At 35.5% G+C, this 14,199-nt stretch overlaps 1 protein-coding gene across 1 annotated transcript; it reads right to left on the reverse strand.

Annotated features, from left to right (window-relative positions):
* Nucleotides 1-1,261: 1,261 nt before the first annotated feature.
* LOC126701196 (uncharacterized) lies at nucleotides 1,262-2,110 on the reverse strand. Its single transcript, XM_050399313.1, has 2 exons — nucleotides 2,065-2,110; nucleotides 1,262-1,962 (listed from the first exon to the last, which is right to left on the reverse strand). Exon 2 carries the CDS (start codon nucleotides 1,850-1,852, stop codon nucleotides 1,262-1,264), a length of 591 nt encoding a protein of 196 aa, XP_050255270.1. The 5' UTR covers nucleotides 1,853-1,962; nucleotides 2,065-2,110.
* Nucleotides 2,111-14,199: the final 12,089 nt, after the last annotated feature.

Below are 14,199 nucleotides of genomic sequence, written 5' to 3' on the forward strand. Positions count from 1 at the left end.
TTTGGGCATGTAGAAGCTCTGTAAAGACAGCCACTGGATTCTCCCCATTCTCCCTAGTTTATGGAACATAAACCATCAGTCCTGTGGAGTTAGTCATTCCTGCACCTAGGGTAGTTCTGGAGGAAAATCAGGGAGAAAGTGAGGACGCAAGCAATGAAAAGAGGCTAGTAGATCTGGAAGGGGTAGAAGAAGAAAGAGAGCTGGCCAAGAAAAGGAGCCAGAGATACCAGCAAAGAATGACCAGAGCATATGCACAAGCAGTATGCCCAAGAGTGTTCACTAAAGGGCAATTGGTGCTAAGGATGGCGGAGCACGTGAGGAGGAACCTGCCAGGGCCTTCCAAGTTCACCCCAAAATGGGAAGGACCCTACATCATCAATGCAGCTCATGAAAGTGGGTATTATTACCTTGCCAAAGAAGATGGAACAGTTTTGACAGAGCCCATAAATGGGAAATGGCTGAAGCAATACTATGCATAAGGACAAGGGGATCCCGATACCTCAGGGTCCTTTCACCAGCTCCACTATCTGCTAAGTTCTTTTTTATTTTTCAGCCTTTATCATGAATTCTGGTCTAAGATGATTTTGTTCAGGAACATGTGATAGATTGACATTTTGTGGTCAATACTGCACCAAAAGACTTTTTCTTTGTTCCTTAAAAATGACCATGTTTTAATGAAATGCCTGTTTCTCCAATATTTAAGTTTTCCTTTAAATACTGCAAAGACCAAATTTGGATAAATTTAAGGAAGGATACCTGAGTCAAAAAAGGGGAAAGTATGTAATACCCTTTTACATATGGCCCAGGATCCACCTCACAAATAATTTCAGATATCCCACAAACAGTCCCAAGTGCATAGGTCTAGGATCACAGAGTAAAAGTAAAATATCTAGGATACCTAGCCTAGCACTTGGCAAAAGGGGAACCTGACAAAGTTCATGAACTGGGACCGTATCTCAAAAAAAAAAATATATACATGGGGAAGGATACCAGTGTACCCAGTTCAGTACTTGCATAATAAATTACCGGGTACCTGGACCAGAACTTACAGTGAAGCCTGTGGAAACCATGGTCCAGGACTCAGGAAAGAAAAGATTCATAAGAAAGTAAAGGCAATATATCCAAGAAAAAAAGGCAGATTCACATATTAAGAAGTGAGAAGCAGTTTTGAGACAAAAAAAAAAGAGAAAGCAAAGAGTAGAGCAATGTTCAAAAAAAAAACTTATACAACCCCAAATTGTTTATGAAAGTCTAAAATAAGCTAAGGAATAAGGCCAGCCAACAGGGAGGAATCCGGAGAAATAACAGGCACAGTCAAAGAAGAAAGGATCCTCTGCCGCTTGACCTTCAAGTCTTGTAAAGCCTTGTGAGCATGAGCCAAATCTTCCTCAGCAGCAGCTATCTCAGTGTCTATGCTCTTGAATGATTGCCTTTGAAACAACATATGAGCCAGTAAACGCAAGTGATCCAGCAGAAAAGACAAATTGAACTTGGCCTCCAGAAGGTCTTGCACCACCCCTCTCCACTCCAAGAGCTTTTCTTCAGACAGGGAATCTACAGAGGAATTCCTTAGGGAAATCAGCACAGCACACAGCAACTCCATCAAAATATTGCCTAGAAAAATGCCTCCCCTGAAGCCGCTGGTAAAATCCCCGTGACTCTTGAGCAGGCTCTCTAGCAGTGGCAGGCCTTCCACAGGAACAGAGAAGCGCAAGAAGCTGCCATAAGAAGACCCAAAAACATGGAAGTGGCTGGCAGGAAGGCTGTTGAATTCCAAGAGATCAAAGCGAGCCAGGAAAGAAGAAAGCCTTGAATCAAGATCTGAAGCAGCCATCTTCGAGGCATCCCCCATCGCCGTGTCACCACTTGCAGAGACAGGAGGACTTGCAGCCTTTTGCTCTGGATGAAGGTCAGCAACTTGAACAGGTCTCACAATTCCTTCAGGGATAACAGGCTCAGAACCTGCAAAGCCTGTATCAATATTCAAAAAAAAAAAAGAAGAAAAGAAAAGGAAGAACAGATTTAATTTTTTTTAAAAAAAGGGGGAGAAAAAGAAGAACAAACCGGTTCCAGTTTCTTGGGGCAGAGCCTCTTCTTCCTGATCTCCTGACTTCCCCGAAGATTCTGGGAGGGAACATAAAGCAAGTTGAAGAAAAGGTGAAGGACCAATGGCAAAGTGGCTGAAGGAAGGGATAGATGCAGGAGGCTTCGCCATAAAAAAAAAGGGGGGGGGGGGGAAGAAAAAGGAAACACGATGGGAGCAGCTTGCACTCACCTTCTGAGCTCTCTGATTCTAAAGAAGAGGCAACACTGGGAGCGGATTTCTCACTGGTTTGACCTAAAAGGAAAAGGAGGAACTCAAGAAAAACTGGAAAAGAAAGTAAAACATAACGCTATTTCAAAAGAAACAAGGTTTACCTGTTTGTTTGGATAAAGGAGTGTCTCCCAAAGCACCTTTATCTGATAAGGATTGAGGAAACACAGTCCTGATAGGACTAGGAGTGCGTTCAAGATGGGGACTTTGAGATGACGGGATCCTAGGAGCTTTGGGATCCTGAGAATCCTGGGAACCTTGCATCGGTTGCCCGGTTTCCTCAGCTGGATCATCAGTAGGGGGCTCCTCCCCCATAACAGGAAAAATGACAGAAAGAGCTGTGATAGTTTCCTCCCCCAGAGCCTTGTCAGTCATAGGAGGGGATACCTCCACCTAAAGGAAGAAGAAGCGGAGAAGGCAATACCAAGTGAAAACAAAAAAAAAAAGAGAAAAATACAACAGCAGGGAATGCTAACAACACAATGTCAGAACAAAAGGGAAAGAACAAAAGAAGGGGGAACACACGTACCACGTCGTCTCCAGAAGATTGGCTCTTACCCTTCTTGTGATCAGACTTGCGCTTGGACTGCAAAGGAAATCATCACTTGTCAGCAAAATAGAAACAAATGCAACAAGGTGAACAAAAAAAAAAGAGAGAAGAAGGAAAGAAGTCTTGCCCTTCTCTCTCTCTCTCTACAGATTCTCTGGAAGTCTTTTGCTTACTACGAGTACGCCCAGAGGGTCCTAAAGGAGGCTGGGATACCAAACCAGAGGATCCTAAAGAACCATGGACTGAAGCAGTCACAGGAACCTGGGGAAAAGAAGACTCTACCTTGGTCTTCTTCCGGGTCCTTGAAACTAAAGGTTCCCTGACATCCTTGCCTTCCTGAGATGCCAAGTGTGTCTGAGATTTCCCCGTTTTCCTTCTTTTCGCCTCAGAGCCTATCTCCACACCCCCTGTACTTTCACCAACATCAACAGCTTTCATTTTCTTCGACTTGACATCCTTACCTTTACTCGGAGCAGTGGCAGCACTTATTGTCTCTGTTGCACCCTTTTTGATGGGCACCCCAGAGGAAGCACCAATGATGAGACTATCACCCAGCCAGGTCTCAGGAAAATCCTGCCCATAAGCCACCCAACCTCCCCTGGAGGCATGCCACTCTGCAAAACCAGTCTTGCTGCTTGCAGCAGCAGAAACAATCCCAGCAGTAGGAAGGGATAAACGTCTATTGGCTGTCGGAGCAGAAACAAGGCTAGGATTCGGGGCTTCCCGAACTGTACCAGTGCCAACATAATCAACAAAAGATTTTTGTACCCTTCTCCAATAACTGGTATAGCCACTAGAAGCAAAGACTCCTCTCTGAGAGTTAGGCACTGCAAATTGGGGGCTCCTCCGTGACCAATAAGAAAAGGCCTGCAGCCTCAAGAAAGGATCCAAGGAAGGAAGGGATGGCACCACATCCTTAAAAACTGACGGAATGTCCTGATCAAAACCAAATTGTCGGAGCACCCGATGTGCTGAATAATGAGTATATTTTGGGCCACTTGAAGAAGGCACAGGAAGCCAGGAGGGGCTAATGCAGGCAAGATAAGCCAGACTGCCCTCATCACCACGGCGCAGGTCAAAGGTATTACCTGTAGAAGATAAAAAAGAAGACAACACAGAATCACACGCAAAACCAGGACCAAACTCACGAGGGGATCTCCAATATAAGCTCCCTGCTTGGTCAAACAACTCCACAAGATTGAGGCCACCACCTTTCAAGCTAATCCAACGAAAAATAATGGGAAAGGAATCAGTAGAATTGCCACAAAGACCCTTCACTATGTCAGGGGATCCTTGGAACTTGTCCTTCACAAATTTCAAATTCCTGCACTTAGCCAAAGTAGCTGCAGAACGGTCCCACATGAAAATCTGAAGAATAGCACAGTGAAGAGATGAAGTGATCACATAACAAGAATCACCCTCAGCCTCATCTCCATGAAGCTGGTCCAGTTGAGAATAAACATAACCCAAAAACAGAGGGGCCAAAGGATACTAGGTACCTCGAGCCAACTTGATTGCCAATGGAAAAAACGAAGACTTAACTCCGTACCCAGGGAACTCACTAAACAAAAACTTGCTAAGCCAAAAAGCCAGGAAACCGGCCCACCTCACTTCCTTATCCTTTTCACGAGAGAGGGTCATCACCCATCTCCCCATCCTAGCCGGTTTACCACCAGAAGAGGCAGAGCGACCACCAAAATGACCAAATAATTTTTCTTCTACCACGAGATCCTTACCAGAAAGGTTAATATCAAAGGGATTCTCTTCACCAAACACCGGGAGGAGGAAGTTATTAACCACATCCTCCAAAGTGATCGTCAATTCACCAGTAGAAAAGAAAAAAGTATGAAGGGAAGGACACCAACGACGTACCAGATGCCTGAGCCCTTTGGCGTCTCTGAAACCCTCAAGGTTTCTGGAAATAGCCACTACTTTTAGGATACCGGCGCGCTCCAAACGACCCACGAACTCAGCATCAGACAGTTCCTTGTCTACCCATATAGGCCAACCTTGAATCTTTCCCGGAACAAAATCAAAGAAAATAGGAACCGCCTCTCGAATTCCTTGTCTGATCTGGAGATCGAAAATCTCTCTAGGGTCAGGAACCTGGGCGGAACCAGCGAAACCCGCTTGGCCAGAAAACATCCAAACGTGAGGGGATGGAGGAGCCTCACCATGAGATATATGAGGGAAAAATAAACTGAGAGAATACCAAGGATCCCGTAAAGGGAAGGCCGGACGTTCAGAAACCTCGTGAGAATCACTCGGAGCAGAACCAGAAGAACCCTCACCCTCCGAAGGACTGGGAGTACGCTCTCTCCTCTTTCGGGAAGAAGAGGAAGCCATCGGAACAACACGTATAATGAGAAGAAAGGAGATTGAAAGTGCGAAAAGGGGAAGACCAGAGTAACAGAGAAGAAGAAAAACTCAAGGAATGAAAAAAGTTCAGAGAAGCAAAATGATAAGATGAAACGGCTACAATAAAGGCGCAAGTAGCAGTTGGGAAAAACAGTTTATGAAAAGACGCGCCAATTGCAAAAAATTTAATTTGAAGAGGAGAGTTATTAATGAGAAGCAATGGGAAACGAGATAAGTGGGTAGGAGAGTTTTACCTCAAATACTCAACTGCCACGTCCCGTGTAAAGAGGAAGCTGCGAAAAGTAATAATTATAAGATAATACAACACGCAAAAAAGGAGGCGACCAAAAGCAGCAGAAGAGAGTTGGGATCCCACGAAAATCTTAGGAAACCTAAATCACTCACGCGTGGGCTTCAGGCAACCCACGAGCTCGGGGGGCTAAATGTTGAGGTCTGAAAAAGATCATAGTAAAATAAGCCCAAGAAAGAATAAAGCTAAGCCCAAAAAGAATGAGTTAAGCCCAGAAGAAAAACTCAGGCCAAGTCCAAAGGGATTATACGAAAGACCCTGAGGATCCCGGAGCCCAGAAAAGGAAAAGCAACCAAAAAAAATAAAAGAGAGAACATCACAGCAAAGTATAAGACGCAAGGATCCTCAGGTACCATCAATAAGCGCAAAGAAAAAGAAGATCAGGACAGATCGATAGAAAGAAGACAGAAAAAGAAAACAAGAAAACAAAAGAACGCAAGCGACCCTTCATGGCACAGACAGAAGAGGCGTCGGGGAACCAAGACAAGGAAGAAGAATGATAACAAAACGATTTCAAAAGGGCAGAACAGGATTCCGCCCAAATAGGAAAGAAACGGAAAAGTAGAAGACACCAGAAGTGGGGATGCCGAGAAGGGCATACCTCAGCACGTCCCAAAGAGGATGGCCAACCAGAAGCTTTCGAAGGAATCAGAACCAAGAGAAGGAAAGAATGAGAGAAAACGGAAAAGGGGACTTACCGAGATGATGAGGACAGAACATATTCTGTTTGCAAAAGAACAAAACAGGGGAACCAACGGTTCCCCAGGACGCCTAGAAAACTCCACTATAAAAGGAGGGGATGGGTTGTGAAGAAGGCAGAGAGGGAGCGAGAAAAAGAGTGAAAAAGAAAGAAGAAATTCTCCAGAAAAAGAATCATCAGAAAAGAAATCAAGAGTGAAGAGAAAATATCAGGGAAAAAACAAATACTGCTTCCCGATATCCTGTAAAGGCCACTATTGCACATACTCGGATTCAACGAGAATCAAACTTTGCAAGTTTTGAAGGCTGGAATAGCCATTCAAGACTGCAATTTTTGAGCTTGATTGGATCTTGTATCACGTCCTAGTGAGCTTTTCTGTAATCAAACAGATAATTTATTAATGAAATATTGTTTCAGAATTCCCAGGATCCCCACAGCACCCCTTTTTTTATCGTCTTGCTAATCCTGTCTTTCTTTCCTTTTGAACTTACGTTGTTAATTTTTTGGCACTCCTCGATATCCTTGTTTGTCATTTTTCTGTATATTGTCAGAAATATTCTCTGCATTTACTTGATTCTTAAACAGCCAGTTAGCTGCGGTGAATCAAGGCCCGGTCCACCAAATCCTTCTTTTTCATTCAGGCCCGGGATCCTTGGGCCTGAGTATCCTGAAAAAGGCACTCTCTCACTTCCCCTTCTCTCTTATGGCCTCATAAGTAGAACAATAGAGATTTTTATCATAAAATAATTATTTTTTTTGTTTTATTTATATATTTATTTACACCATGTTTAATTTTGACCACTATATAGTGTATTTGAAGCAAAATGTGTTGGGAAAAATTCTATATATTTTAAAATAAATTTCAGTAAGTACAGTGAAAGCATAACCACACAAAAATACAGAGATTTATGTGGAAAACATTTTCTTCTTGAAGGGGAAAATTATGGGACAAATTCCGAATAATTTCACTATATTAAATAGAGATTACAACACTTAGAGATATAACTTGAGCAAAGAAAACACTTTCTTTTTCTTTTTACTTACTACTCTCTTTCTCACTGTATATTTCTCATAATTTTCTTTTACGGGGATTCTAGCATTTTACCCTTATTTAAAAAAAAAAAAATTAGCAATATGTCCCTGTTTTGAAACTATTTAGGTATATGCCCTTGTTTTGAAACTCGATTTTAATAAAATTGAGTTTCGATTGGTTTAAAATCAAGTTATGTCCGATCAAACTTTAAAAAAAATAATAATAATAATTTTGCATGGAACTCGAGTTCATGGAGCTCGAGTTTCATACCTATAGCTACGTTTTGATTTTCCTATAGTAACGTTTTAAATGGAACTTGAGCTCCATGAACTTGAGTTCCATGCAATTTTTTTTTTTTTTTTTTTAAGTTTGATCGGGCCAAACTTATAGCTACGTTTTGTTTGTCCTATAGTGGCATTTCAAATGGAACTCGAGTTCCATGCAAATTTTTTTATTCTTTTTTATTTTTTATTTTTATTTTTAAGTTTGATTAGGCCAAACCTATAGCTATGATTTTATTGTCCTATAGTGGCGTTTTAAATGAAACTCGAGCTCCACGAACTTGAGTTCTATGCAATTTATTTATTTATTTATTTTTTAGTTTGATCGGGTCATACTCGATTTTCTACAAATCGAGTTTTTCATTAAAACTCAATTTTGAGAAAATCGAGTTTCAAAACAGGAGCACAAACCTAAATAGTTTCAAAACAGGAATATATTGCTAATTTTTTTTTTTTAAATAAGGGTAAAATACTAGAATCTTCTTTCGTTTACTCTCTATTTTTCTCTTTTCTTTTACTTGCTCTCACTCACGCAGTTCTTCAAGACTGCACTTAGTCTCACTTTCTCTGGGACTTCTTCTCTCTCTTCTCCAAATGGCCGAATGGCCTTACTTTATATTTCTACATCCTTTTCTTCCTTCAAGGTGTCTCACAAGTTTAACATGACATCTTCATTTATGTGACTTGACTTTTGTACTTCACTTCATAAATGTTGCTGGACTTTCATACATCATTACAGAGAAAAAGATGAATCCAATTCTTCTCTTTTGGTCAAGCTACTCCAGCAAAACCCATTTCACTTTGCTGACTTCTCAGCACTAGTCCAACAAGCTCGTTTAATGTGCTAAGCAAAAGGATGGCTGGACATGTGGGTGTCGGCACCCAACAAAATGGAGAAAAATTATTGAATGAGATTAAGGACGAAGACAGATAAATGAGCATCTACAGTTTCGTAATAGCAATATTCACACCCAAAGAAGCCTCTAACTTATTCGGTAAACAAAAACAGTCATATGGATTTATTTACAATTATTAATCTCTCCGTCTCTATATTTTAATCTTGAAACAATGGCTTTGTACACCACAAAGTCATGGAGCTTTAAGAGTCGTTTGGTAATGTTGGTCTGGTAATGTTGTTTGTATTTTTTGAAAAGACGTGTGGGTAAAAAAATATATAAAAATGCGTATAATGTTGTTTAAAAACTGAAAATATGTGTTTAAACTCCTAGAATGCTTTAAGTTTGAGCTTTACTGTTATGCACTCTTACTACCTTATGTATGAAATATGTCACAAGAATTCATAAGTTCTGCCTTTTGAATTAATTTTTAGACTTTCTGAATCTAACCATGATAGATTGTTTACAAACACTGAATGACAAAAATCAAAATTGTTCTCTTTTTTACGAGGTAAGGTTTTAATTTCATTATCCATATTGAGATAATATGATCTACTTTCTTGCTATATAGCCAAATTGTAGATTTAATCACATCATTTTGGCCATTGAAACTAATGTTTATACTAAGAAACACAAATCGAATGCAAATAAAACTTGTACATTATATGAAAATTCCAAAATTATGTAGTAATCATAACAATTTATTTACTTATCTTAAATAAATTATATCATATATAAGTTCATTTACAAAATTGTGCAACACACGAGACTTCAAATTATATATATATATATATATATATATATATGGTGTTTAGAGGACAATCTTAACACTCTAAATTCTTTTAAACTCTTTCCCCTTCCTTAAAAAAATTCAAAACACCTCTCTACTCCCTTTCTTGCTCCTCCATCTAATTCTAAACACAGGATTGAGGGATAAATTTTGTAATCAGAAACCAACAGAGTACAATGGAGGAACTGTATTAGTTGTAAGAAAATGATAAATCATTTGTTATTGATTTCGATTATTAAGATATCCACCAGCTATAACAACTATTGGTTATTGACTAGTTGCTTATATAATTGTAACATTGTTAGACCTGCATAACATTCATGCACATGATTCATGAGAATATTTTCTACCAAAAAAATTGTCTCCTCTTTGAAATTTTAGAGAGAAACTTATATTCACGAACTAAATTTTCGTGAATTCAGCAAAGAACGAAATTTTCGTGAAACACGAGGGTGGAAGATTCTAAGGTTCTAGAACCTTTTTTTTCAGATAAACCAAGGTTCTGTAAACTGATTTTTGTGGTGTAAAAAGGCTGAAGAAGGAAGAAGGAGACATGTACAAGCATTTTCCTAACGATAATAGTAATAACACTGACTTGTGATTGAATAACGACCACATTGTTGCAACATTGAATAATCACCATCAGTTTCCCAATGGCTACCAGTATACCACGAGATTCTAAAGTATGCTCTTGTCAAACAAATATATCAAATGTACAGAGTGACACTGATCTGAGAATATTGATTTGACTACTAATGGATTGTGTCGATGAATACCATATATGTTAGGTAGTGATTATGTGAAAGCAATCAATACGTGTTGGATAGGTCAAGAAAATGAACATATTTCAATATCATTAAATATTGATATATAATTTCAGGATTATTGTTATTTATATATTTTTATATAGACTAAATTATACTGTTTGCTTTTAATGTTTAAGATTATTTTTATTTTGATTATTTATGTTTTAAATTTTCATTTCGGCTTTTTATGTTTAATTCGTTTTCATATAGACTTATTTTGTTTAATAATTTTCATTCTTCTCATTTATGTTTGATTTTTTATATTTCAAAACTTTTATTTTTGTGAAGGGCCAAAAAGAAAAACGAATTAAACATAAATGGTTAGACATGAAGAGAAAAAATAAATATTTTGATAAGTATAGGATCAAAATGAAAATAACCTTAAAAGTGAAAAATTTTACTTTAATCTTATATATATATATATATATATATATATATATATATATATATATATATATATATAAAGGCTTTGTTTGGAACAGTGGAAATGAAGAAATGAATAAAAAGTAAAAACTAATTGTCTCATTGTACTTAAAAAAAAAAAAAAAAAAAAAATCTTTCTTTGTTTTTCAAGTACTGAAATACTATCATTTGTAGCATTAAAAACTCAAACGTATAGCTATTTCTTTAAGAGTTATAATTAATTTGACATCCTGATCCTCAATCAAGCAATTAAAAAAACATTGGAAAACATAACAACAAAAATAACAAAGGCTTTAGTTCCTAAGAAAAAATATATCTATAATTCCATATATTATGAGTCCGTTTAGAAAGTAATGAAAACTTTCAGCTTATTTGATTTTGTAGTTTTTTTTTTTTTGTATTATTCATGGGTCTCATTCTACTTTTTAGTACTATTCATAAATCTCATTGTACTATTTAACTAACTTTTAACCTTTTTTTTTTTTTTTATAATACCTTCAACAAAAAGTTTTCAATTTCAACTAATTAAGCTATTCTCAAACGAACCCTATATATAGCTATAAATCTAACTTATTATTCATAACTCAAAGCAAATGAAAGAAACTTCTAATAAATCCAATCAAGTTCTCAAGCCACCAATTATTTAAAGTTTTAGGGATAGAAGAAAATTGTTTTTATTAAAACCTCTCTACTAAAAACTTAAAAAAATGGAGCTAACTCACTAGGCAAGATATGAAAAGCTAAAAAGGGGGAAACATTATTCTAGTATTATTTTTTTAATTTTTTTTTTCTTGTTAAAATAAAGAAAGTTTTTATTTTTATTTTTATTTTTAATTTTCTTTTTTTTTTGAGGGAGTCATTTGAAGTTTGAACAACTATGTTTTGATGACATTGGGCTAATAGCTTTTTTCTTTTGAGCGAACCAACTATTTTTTTTTAAGGGGGGAGGGGTCAATTCTTATGTATTAGATATAATTTTTAAAACATATTTATAATATACATAAATTCTAAAAACTTAAAAAAAAAAAAAAAAAAAAAAAAAAAAAAAAAAAATTGGAGTGGGGCAGAGACGAACATGGCTCTGTCCGTGCGCTCCTCTCCATCGTTGCATTAATTTAATTATATATACACACAGAAAAAATAAAAGTTGGGTTCAAAATTTGTACTTGTGGCGAGTTGTTGCATCAAATTACAACAATTTTTTTAGTTAAAAATTACTTATTAGTTCTTATCACTTCTTTAAAGTGAATTTTAAAATTTTCTAATGTTATGGCTATTTCTTCTTTGTTTTATCTTTATTTTTTAACCTTTTAAAGATATCAACACCTTTTTTTTCCTTCACTTTGTGATATGTACTGATTTAAAATATACTTAGAAAAAAATTTATTTGTTCTAATCTATTAAGTTAGTTACTACATACTTTAGATGACCTTAATTTTATAAGACAAAATGTTTGCCTCCAAACATGTTAGGAGCCTTATGCTTTAATCCCAAATAGGAAGATGATATGTACTTCATCTTGTGCAATGCACGTGGCTCACTTGGTTAGTTGGGTTAAATTAATGTGGTTATTGGTTAAGTGAGCCTTGTGTAAAAAATCTAAAGCAGCAAAGAAGAAAATAAAAACATATCTCCGACCTTTGTTGTTAAAATGATTTATTGAGAAAAAACCAATGTAAAGCAAAGAATGAGAAGAAATTCTTCTACTCTATGAAATTCTCCTTAGAAACCCTTTTGATGGAGAACACATGCCTTTATACTCATTCCATTAATTAAGGAGTATATTTGTTCATAAAAAAAAAAAAAAAATTTAAAAAATGTCAATTTCACCAATTAGCTCAACTGGTTAAGTTTTTAATTTTGAATAAAAAAATCTGAGGTGCAATCCCTGCCTACACCAAAAATCGATTAATTTCTTGGTTTGATGATAAAGAGCTATCATCATCAGGAGTGAACGCCATAAATTGAAACTCTCTAAAAAAGAAAAGGAAAAAACAAAATCTCATAGAATAGATCTTTATCTATCACTCTTATTATCAAATAAATAAAATAAAAATAAAAATAAATATCCAGATGAATAGTAAAATATAGGACAAATAAAATGTATGTGGGCCATATTAAATCTCATAATGGAGATAATTTATATCAAGTGCTTTACAAATGATAAGGACAAATGTCATCTTCCAATAAAATATAGGTTGCTTATATAATTGTAAGATATTTGTAACACCTGCAAATCATTCATAGACAAGATGAGACAATTTTGTACGAAATAAATTGTCTCCTCTTTGAAATTTTAGAAAGAAACTTATATCTACTAATAGAAATTTCCGTGAAACACGAGGTTAAAAGCATCTAGGTTCAATGAACCTCTTTTTTTTTTTTTTTTTCAGATAAACCAAGATTTTATAAACCTATTTTTGTGAAGGAAAAAAGCTGAAGAAGGAAGAAGGAGACATGTTTCAGCATTTTTCTAACGATAACAGTAATAACACTGATTTGTGATTGAATAACGACCACATTGTTGCAACATTGGCAAGGACGTAATTCTATATTGGCCAACGGTTCCTCAATAATTTATAATAAATTGTGTGTTTATTAATTATTTTTGTATATCAAAATTAAAAGTTTTAAGAATTTTGCCTTCAACAAAAATAAATTGGCCCCCTCTTAAAAAAAAGTAGTCTGGAATTTTTTAAAAAGTTATAGTATCTCAAAATTTTCAAATTTTACAAATGCCTACTCAAATAGTCAAATTTATTTTATTTTTATGAATATAATACATAGAAAAGTATTTAGTGGTTCTAATACAATTTTATTTTTTTATTGAAGAATATAATACAATTCTTTTTAAAGTATGTGGCAAAAGAAAATTCATTGTCAAATCCAAAGTAAAATATCTATTTAATATGAGTGATAAAATATTGCCCAAGGAGTTTTAGCTTTGTCAACTAAGTTTCAACAACGTACTTTCGGATTATGTGTTAATATGCTTGTGATTTATAATTTTCTTGACTATTCAATTTTTTTTTTTTTTAAATTTATTGTTCTAGCATTTAGTTTGTTGAGACAAGAAAAAGTGCAAAGTCATATATCTCTTAAAAGGAAAATTGAGTTTAAGAGATTTTGCTTTATAAGTAAGTTTTTTGAGAGACTAAGTGTATATTTGAATACCGTTTATTTTGTAGAAAACAGAAAACTTATTGCTGAAAACAATAAAAAAAAATAATTTTGGGGTTACTGTTTACTGCTGAAAACATTGTTCAACATTGTAGCTTTGCCTTAATGCACTATTCACGTCTCATGAATCGTGCAAGAGGCGCTGGTCCAATAAAAATTAAAAAAAAGGAACAAAACGTAGAAACACGAACGCCAAAATGTGATCCAAACAAAGCTTAATTGGAATGATAGTTTTCTAAAATGATTCTTGATTGGTGTATTGACTATTACTTTTGATATTTGTGAGTCAAATAATGGTTTTGTATATTTGGGATTAAGTGTATTGCACAAGTTTGTTAGTTATTGTGAGTGATAAATGAAGTTCTTTTTTCCTTTTTTTTTTTCAATTTAAATTAAAAATTTTAAGAGGTCAAAAGTTTCAAACCTATAATTAATAAATAAGCTAAAAAAATTATAGATACTGTATGAGTGCTTAATTTAAATTTAATTTTTATATAAAAAATCATAAATTATATCTAACAAAATATTTTAAAAAATTGTTAACTTTTTCAAGAAAAT

This window comes from Quercus robur, chromosome 9 (assembly GCF_932294415.1).
Source record: "Quercus robur chromosome 9, dhQueRobu3.1, whole genome shotgun sequence".
Taxonomy (NCBI): domain Eukaryota; kingdom Viridiplantae; phylum Streptophyta; class Magnoliopsida; order Fagales; family Fagaceae; genus Quercus; species Quercus robur.

What these genes read in the sequence shown, in the direction of transcription:
- LOC126701196 (XM_050399313.1), bottom strand. Translation starts at nt 1,852, where the DNA reads ATGGGGGATGCCTCGAAGATGGCTGCTTCAGATCTTGATTCAAGGCTT.